This window comes from the organism of the source record quoted next, unplaced genomic scaffold (genome assembly GCF_019419815.1).
Source record: "Pyrus x bretschneideri cultivar Hongxiangsu unplaced genomic scaffold, Pyrus_bretschneideri_v1 Contig332, whole genome shotgun sequence".
Lineage (NCBI taxonomy): Eukaryota > Viridiplantae > Streptophyta > Magnoliopsida > Rosales > Rosaceae > Pyrus > Pyrus x bretschneideri.
The window spans coordinates 1-8,418 of NW_025999649.1; the positions used below are offsets into that span (position 1 = coordinate 1).

Here is an 8,418-nt window from a genome sequence, read left to right on the forward strand (position 1 = left end):
CCGACTCTCTTGCTATTTGTAATCTTAAGGTAGTATTCTATTGACCTTTCAGTTTGCCCTAGTTATAACTTTCATTAACTTTTTCATATTAAATGATGCCAAAAACTATATCAATTCCTTAGAGTTGAACATCGGTATGGTTTTCCTGTTTAATGATCAAGAAAACACATTGTAAAAAAAAAAAAAAAAAAAGTGGTCGAAAAAACGTAGGTGATCATAATTGAATTAGGATGAGTTGAATATGTAACTTTGCTATAACTGGAGAAAGAAAAAAAACAAGTTAAATTTGCAAATGATTGATATCGCATCAACTTTTTTTCTTTTGTTTCTTAATGACATAATTTGTTGCACTGTATTTTCATCCACCCCCTTCTGACTGCAGCTTGCACTAGCCTACAACGAGACTTTGTTAAGCGGAAGATCCACTGCTTCGAGAGGCGCTTGTTCATCAACTTTATAGCATGTCTTGGAAGCAGGTGGAAGAGCTCCTAACTGTTCTCAGGACTTGAAGGACGACTTTGTAATATATGTTATTCTGGGAGGTGGGCCAAATGGGAATTCCATGGAGATTAAACGCTCGTACTCTCTCTGGTACCTTCAGTGGTTCGGTGTACCAGCTCCTTCTGTAATTAAGATGGCTTGTGGAGGAAAGTCAAGCCCAAGCTCAAGTCCTCGTTAACTTTGGTCCCTTTTTACATCTACTATTTCCGAGGGACCTCCAATCAATGCTATTGCCCGCGATAGATAATCTTTTTTCATCTAACGAGAGCAGATGAGGCACGGATTGTACAGAGTACGGTGAAGATTCGTTGCAGAATATGTCTCAAGACGCGAAGGTATGATCTGTTCTTTGCTTTCCGCCCTTAGATAATCATTTTCTGTGGAGCATGTCGCATTCATCTGCTAGACAGCCTCCGCATTACAGAACCTTACATGTATATTGTTTGAAGTAGGTATATGTAAAATGTCGCAATTAAACACGAAACCTTTTATTTGTCTTGATAGTAGGGTGCCGTTAGAGGTTTTTCGCTCTCATAGAGAAAATCAAGCTCTTTTTTACGGATGGACGGTAATTTTGAAGTTTTGAATCCTCCAATTAAAGTATGAATCGATTTATGCAAGAGTTGAATTGTTAATTTATATGCCATATACTGACACTGCCAAGTCTTTTCTTGTTCTTTTTGGACACCATTTACCAAGTCTTCTACTTCTTAATTTACATAACATAACCATAACATCGTGCTTCTTTTTTATTTATTTATTTATTTTTTTTTTTTATTTTTAAATTTAATTTTTAATTTAAATTTTTATTGGATTACATATCAAAAGCTACTTCTTAATTCAAGATTCAAAGATTTTAACGGTCAGATAATAGGCAACATGGATTAATTAAGTTTCTCATGTGTGCGTTCGTTATAATACCATACTGATAATTTGCAACCTAAATTCTAATTAGCCAAACCAACAATAGCTACATACTTTGTTTCATTGTTTTTGCATGAGCTATTTTCATTTGATTTTGGTTTTTTAACTTTTAAATGGGTGTAAAGATAAATTACATGTTGAATTGCGTTTGTAAGGTTAGTTTAGGCAGTAAATATGGGTTCAAAGAGATATTGACAATTTAATTAATAATGATATAGGTGTAAAGAGTAAGTTGTGTGTAGAAAGAAGTTCTATAGGTTCACATAAATTTCCCTTTCTAGTATGCTTGAGGTACTGTATCCAACACAATTGTTCACTGTTAGATTCTTGATCAAGGAGCCAGTGACCAAGATTTAACCGTCAAAAGTCTCCATTAAAATTATCGGGAACTTAGTCGTTATTTCCAAGACTAGAAGTAAAAATAGGATAAGATAAGAGGACAGGACATACAGTTTTGCGTTTTCTTTATTATTTTTTGGAATATGAATTTTACAATTCAGGTTTTTGGGGGGAGGGGGTGGTACCAAAGAGTCCCTTTTCAGCCTAAGCAAATTTTGTGAGACTTTGGCTAAAAATTAGCATCCTCATTCAGCTCTCACCTTTTAGTCAAATTGGCTGAATAAAAGAACAAAAAAAAAAAGAAAAAATGTTCCTAAGAAAGTAAAAACTGAGGAGAGAAATTACATGAAATAGTGGACCCCAAAATTAAAACAAAAATTATAAAAAACAAGGGGCAGAGTGTACGGATTTTCCTATGTGTCAAGAGCGGGAGATGATACGTGAGTAAAGAAACTCGTTCCACGTGTCGGGCAACCCGGGGAGGCACCAATGGATGCAGTCTGCGTAAGTGGCCGGGTCGGCTTGCTGCTGCGGCGTCAACAGCTTGCCTTGCCTGATGGTGTGGACTGAGGTATGTGCATCTTTGCGGAACTCGGAGAGGGTTGTGATGTTGAGAAAGTAGACGGGCACTTTCATTGATTTTGTTATGTTGCTTGAAATCACAAATAGCCTGCGGTCCGTGCCCACTTCCAATGGGGTTGTCATGTTCAGAACCGGTGTGGTTTCTTTTGCACATTTTATGCCATCTGGGTTGTCCCAATCCAAGCTCCTATTACACCACAAACGTCAATTAGGGTTGGAAGAAAAGTCGTAGACTCCGTGAATTATGTTATCAAATAATGCACCAGTACGAAAAAGCTTTGGTAAGATTATTAGATTACAACAACTCTCACGTCAAATGGAACAGAAATGTAGGAGTTGGTTTATATTTTTTGTGAGAAGAATAATGTGCTCTCTATGTTGGAAGTGGAAGGGATTAAAGGACATGTATTATGATTATCCATTTAGAAATAGATATGTAGTCGTTAACCAACCAAAGATTAGGGTCGAATCAAAGCTTTGGGGTTCATTTTCATATACCCACAATCAACCACCCAACAGCTCACGCTCACCTAAGGGATGTTATTATATTATTATTATTTTTAATTAGGGAAGGAAGAGGTTTAAAATTATTACAAGGAAAGGAAAAGTATTAAACCTGGGACGTATGAGCAGAAATTCGACACAATATTTAATATGATATTAGATCACATGCAGATATTTATATTATATTATATTTACTTACAGAACATACAACCCAAAAAAAAAACAGGAGACAGGTATTTTTGCCTTAAGCTAAATGCACTTTCTCAACCAATCTACTAGGCGTAGGCTTGCCTCACAAGCTAATGATTGAAAGAAAAATTTGGGTAAATGACAAAAAAAATGGTTGCCATTAAGTTTGTTTAAGTTTAAACCATTGCAAATAAGTTAATTAGGTACAAGAACCACGTGAAGAATTACCAAACTTAGATTCTTTTATTCAACCACCGATATTTTAAACTACTCTTATGGAGGAGAGGGAGATTCAATTTCGGATGCGCAAAACAGGTGAAAGAAACTATGCACCCAGCCTAACCTACGTACGCACTAAACTAAGATTCTTTAGTAGGCATGTGCTTGTGCATACTTTTAACTGTGTAATTGTAGAGAATTCGTTATTATTATTTATATTTTGTTTTTCGTCAAACGTTATTTTTTATGCTTTTGTTTTACGTTGTCTTTTTTTTTTTTTTTTTTCCCAAAAAAAAAAAAGCAAATTTAGACAAAACTGTTTCCACATTTTGAAGCATAAGAAAATAATTAAAAAAGACGTGCGAGAAAATTACTTGATGTGAAGAGGAGACATGCTGCTGAAGAAAACGGTAGTCCGATTAGGATCAATGTTCTTGTCCACCCACTTAGCCCAAGTCTTCATGACTCTCCGGTACGCCCACGGCCGGTCGATCTCATCGTATTCCGTCGCCCCTTGATCGAACGAACCTCGTCTTTTTAGTCGAAACAACAAATAAAAACACATCAACTTCTTGAAATTGCTAAGAAATTAGCTTTTTAAAATTTTGAGCAAGTTTAATTTGGCTACTTACAGAACTTTCATGTTGAAAGTGTTCATCCACCAAATGTATGTGTTGAAAATTAGATAGTCGACGCCCTTCCAATTTTCACCATGCTTTTTAATTGATTTGGGCATTATTATTCGATTTAATATGCTGTGCATGTTTGGATCATCTGAATTTGACTCCACCAGAAATGGAGCCCAATAAAATTCCACCGTGGCATTATAGTCCTAAAACCACATAATTAAACAAAACAAAAACTAAGAATATTTAGATAGTTCCCAAAATATGTGTCTGCCAAGCAATCTACAATGCCAGACATGAAATTACCTCTACATCATAAATATGAACACTGCTCGATTTCTTACAATTTATTTAACTGTAAAATAAAGTCCGATGAATATGCAAAAATAACTTACTAAAATCATAAAATATAAAATTCTTAGACACCTTTCGAACTCTAATTTTTTCACAAAAAATAACGGCTCCTTACTGAAATAATAACGAGGGAAACTTCGAAAATCTTGTCTTACTAGGGCTACTCTCCCACCATGTAGAATTAGAGGGAATCAAAATGTACGAGAACTTATTCTTTTGTAAGAGTTTTGGGAGAAAGTTTTTAGTATGCTAGGAATACGATTCGATACATTAAGTGTTATAATACAATTTATTAAAAAAATTCTTCAAGTTTCTAACTAATTATATTATTACACTTAACGTACCTAATCGTGCTCTTGACACATTGAAAAATCTCCATGTGTGGGTTGATGATGACGTCATCAACAACTTACCCAAAATTTTCTCATAAATTTTTTTTTTTTAATCTTTTGGACCAATTTTTTTTTTTTTAAAATTCATCATAAATTGCAAGTGAACTGCTGACAAGGCTATCAATTCATTAGGTGGGCCATGCAGGAATTATTTTATCTACTAAATGAATGGAACCTATGAAAAGGTAAAGAAGAAAAATGAATATGTTTACCTCAACTCTGAAAACAGAGAGGGAGCCATTCTTCACCAAGCTCTTCCTGCCGGGAGGAACGACAGACTGAGCAAAACAAATCATGGATTCCCACTGGTTTCTGTTCAGTGAATCTCCAACAAACATCAGCCTCTTGTTCCTCAATTTCTCCAGCAACAATCTCGCATTAAACCTAATCCACACAATAATCAAAACCATAATTAAACAAAAACCCAGAAATCAAAATTCAAAACCAGTAATTAACAGTTAAAGATTCATACTTTGGGAGATTACAGTCTCTGGGCTGCCATCTCCAATGCTGGTACAGAGAGTCCTTCCTTCCATTCCTCATGCATGTCACTTGCTCCGTAAGGAACTCGCATTCTTCTTCTTTGTATAAAGGGTGAGTCACCGGATCGAAAACCCAATCTCCGTTGAACAAATCGCAATCTTCCGGCGGTAGTTCAATCTCCTCCTCTTCCTCTTCTTCCTGAGAAGAACCCAACAATTCAATCTTCTGATCTTCGTGTTGTTCGACGATGGATTTCAGATCAACCGGCTCTTGGGTTTCATCCGAATTGTTGTTCTCCAACTGGGTTTCTTCTGAACTGTGATTCTCCAACTGGGTTTCCTCTGAATTGTGATTTTCTAACTGGGTTTCCTCTGAATTGTGATTCTCCAAATGGGTTTCTTCCAGTTGGGTTCTCGAGCTCAGAGACACTCTGTTGTGGGTTTCCTGAACAGAGTCGGTCTGTTTCGTTTCTTGAACCGGGTCGCTCCGTTTCGACGACTGTAGTTCTTCCTGGAATTCTTGAGCTTTGTGGCTCGAGAATGGAAATTCAGCAATGGATTTCACGTCCTCATTGTACATGAACACCCCGAAGAGGAAGACCGAAAAGACGACGACGAAGACGGAGAGGTTATTGTTCTTGCGTACCTTCATTGCCGCAGATTCGGAGAGAGAGAGAGTTTTTCTGCGAGGTAGCTGCATGGGAGAGAGAGTCGAAAAGAGAGAGGGAGTTGGAGAGCGGGAGGAAGAAGAAGGAAAATATAAGAAAGAAGTATGAGACATGAAGGTGTGGATTAAGAGAGAATTAAGGGATTTTTAGCAAGGGAATATTAGATTAATGGGATTTGTTTAATTGGGTATTTGGTGAAACGTGGTTGTCTTCAAGAAAATGGTTTTTGGCTTTTTGGTGGAGGGGAATTGTCCTTCTCAGTTGCTCTCTTGCTTATTTCGTTTCTCTTTGAATAGAGACCAATTCTAACTAATTCCCTTCAACTTGGCTCCACAGAGACAGCGAGAGAGAGAGAGAGAGAGAGAGAGAGAGAGAGAGAGAGAGAGAGAGAGGGAGAGAGAGAAGTAATCTCAAAGCTTCTGCCAAGTTGGTCTCAATCTGCAGGCCGTGGTGGTGATATGAAACTCAACTCCAAGGCAGATAATCTGCTTTTGTTTATATATTTTGATGGGGAAGCTTCAACTTTCACAGAGTTGTTTGGAGGTCCTACTAAGGTCTATAATTTTCAGGAGTCAAAGCTAATATAATGATTTAATCTTATTACGAATTATAAAAAAAAAAATGATTTTTACACTCTTTTTAAATTTTTTTTTTTTTTTTAATTTTTAGACTAATAAATCGAAGAAAAAATAATAGACAAATACAAGGAATTAGTGCAGAAGAAGAAAACACAAGCGTGCACATCACCACTCCCGAATTTATGAGCATTGTCCATTTTTCTCCTTCACTTTTCACCAAATAATGTCCATATCTTATTTTTATGTTTGAAATTGTAATAGTGTGCTTCGGCTTTCCACATTAGATTGAGGCTTTGGTAGCAAATTATTAAATTCATACATGCATGCCACTTCATGTATATATGTATACATGTATACCACACGTTATATATATAGCAATATTTGTTTAGGAAAAAATAGGTAATATTAGTTTGGTGATTATATGGAAGGAAGAAAGATTATTGTAGGCAACAAATATAAGCAAATTCTATAAATTTGCTCTTAACTTATTATGTCATGGATGAGGAAGTAGAGTGTATAGGAGACAATAATAAGGACTAGTTTGGAAGTGTTTTTAAAATGATAGAGGGCGTTTTTAATGAAAATGTTTTTTGAACTAATTTTTAGTAAAAATGCTAGTGAATCACGGAAAAGTACTTTAAGTGATTCTCGTAAGAAGCACCAGTTTGGACCCCAAAATATTTTCTCTGAAAGTACTTTCAATCAATTTAAAAACATTTCCAAATGATCCCCAAGTCTTAATGAGATAAAACATTTGCTTATGAACAAACTAATGAAACTAACATCATACTTCCCACTCTAATACCAAACGTTTGTTTTCTAGTTTGGAGTCTAAAACTAGTAGGCCCCAGTCAAAAAATAATGATGACGATATGAACCATCGTGATTCTCAAAGTCATCTAATCATTTTATTAAAAATAAGGAAAAAAGTTTTACCTAATCATGTTTTATGTCACATATAAGATTAAGTTACATGAATAATCTTCGTACACATTATTTATTTCTATTATTTGATTTTATTTTAATTTTTTAATAGGAATGTCAAAAATAAACACAAGTACGTAAGAAAAACAAAATAGTATGTGAAAACCACTTTTCTTATGTTAACTACGATTAGCCGTGGATGTGTGGTAGAGTGATTCTAGACGTCGATGTTTGTGGGGCCAGCAATTAAGATCAATCAACCCGTGTGTGAGTCTTCGCATAACATCTAACAGTCATGATCAGTTAAAACGTGTGCGTGTTTCAACAAAACATCAATGACCACAATCAGTCCATGCTTGTACTCGACTAGCCCTAACATTGCATTAAGTTGTGAAAATTTTGAGTTATTTAACATTAGATAGAATTCCAATTAAAATTCAGTCCTCAAAATGTAGCAATTAACATGCATGTGACCCATCTTTGTCTCCAACAAGAAAGCTTCAACTGCCCAAGCGTAGAGTTGATGCATCATTAAGGCATAATGATGTGGTTTAGATGAACAAATCCAAATTATTAATGACTTTATGTTTGAGAAAAGTAAAGTCTAAGGAAAGCTTTTTCGTGGTCTCTCTCTGGTGTTTGTGTGTGTGTACTTCCTCTCTGCGTGCGTGGTAGTTTGATCGATGGTTGGATTGTTTGCTTATTTTCCAAGTCAAGCCAAAGCCAACTGCTGCAGCAAAACCACTTCAACACAGATATTTACAGCTACGTCAGTTCATACAAATAGGAATAAACATAAAAAAACAAAAAATACGTCACAAATTAAAAAAATTTACATGGAAACAATTTGGTATTTTTATATGTAAAATGTGATGACACAGCTACAAGACAACTAAAGATCATCTACTACGGTCGATGATCGAGGTAACTTGCAACCCACCAGAGTTCTTATGCCTGTGTTGTGTCTGGACATAGTAATTAGTCTCAAGTTCTACTACGGACTATGTCCGTCATCAAATGCAATGTAATAATTTGCCATCACCTGAAATTTGAGGGAGACAAAGTTTACATAAACATATTTGAAAAAAAAGAAAAAAAGAAGCTATTATAAGGATTTAATCTTTTGATGAGAAGGT

The 8,418-nt window shown here is 35.5% G+C and overlaps 1 protein-coding gene and 1 long non-coding RNA gene across 2 annotated transcripts; one reads left to right on the forward strand and one right to left on the reverse strand.

The window, feature by feature from the left end:
• Positions 1-741: 741 nt before the first annotated feature.
• On the forward strand, positions 742-2,072 carry LOC125480520. Its single transcript, XR_007260871.1, has 2 exons — positions 742-836; positions 1,009-2,072. It is a non-coding gene; the product is annotated as an uncharacterized LOC125480520 (long non-coding RNA).
• Positions 2,073-2,092: 20 nt separating this feature from the next.
• On the reverse strand, positions 2,093-6,164 carry LOC125480519 (xylan O-acetyltransferase 1-like). The gene is made up of 5 exons (XM_048591451.1): positions 5,103-6,164; positions 4,843-5,014; positions 3,891-4,090; positions 3,633-3,791; positions 2,093-2,533 (listed from the first exon to the last, which is right to left on the reverse strand). The coding sequence occupies exons 1-5, from the start codon at positions 5,891-5,893 to the stop codon at positions 2,185-2,187; spliced, it is 1,671 nt and encodes a 556-aa protein (XP_048447408.1). The 5' UTR covers positions 5,894-6,164; the 3' UTR covers positions 2,093-2,184.
• Positions 6,165-8,418: the final 2,254 nt, after the last annotated feature.

What these genes read in the sequence shown, in the direction of transcription:
- LOC125480519 (XM_048591451.1), bottom strand. Translation starts at nt 5,893, where the DNA reads ATGTCTCATACTTCTTTCTTATATTTTCCTTCTTCTTCCTCCCGCTCT. An exon ending in ACTTTCAACATGAAAGTTCT is followed by an intron (nt 3,792 to 3,890) that starts GTAAGTAGCCAA and finishes TCGACTAAAAAG; the next exon opens with ACGAGGTTCGTTCGATCAAG. An exon ending in ATGTCTCCTCTTCACATCAA is followed by an intron (nt 2,534 to 3,632) that starts GTAATTTTCTCG and finishes GTGGTGTAATAG; the next exon opens with GAGCTTGGATTGGGACAACC.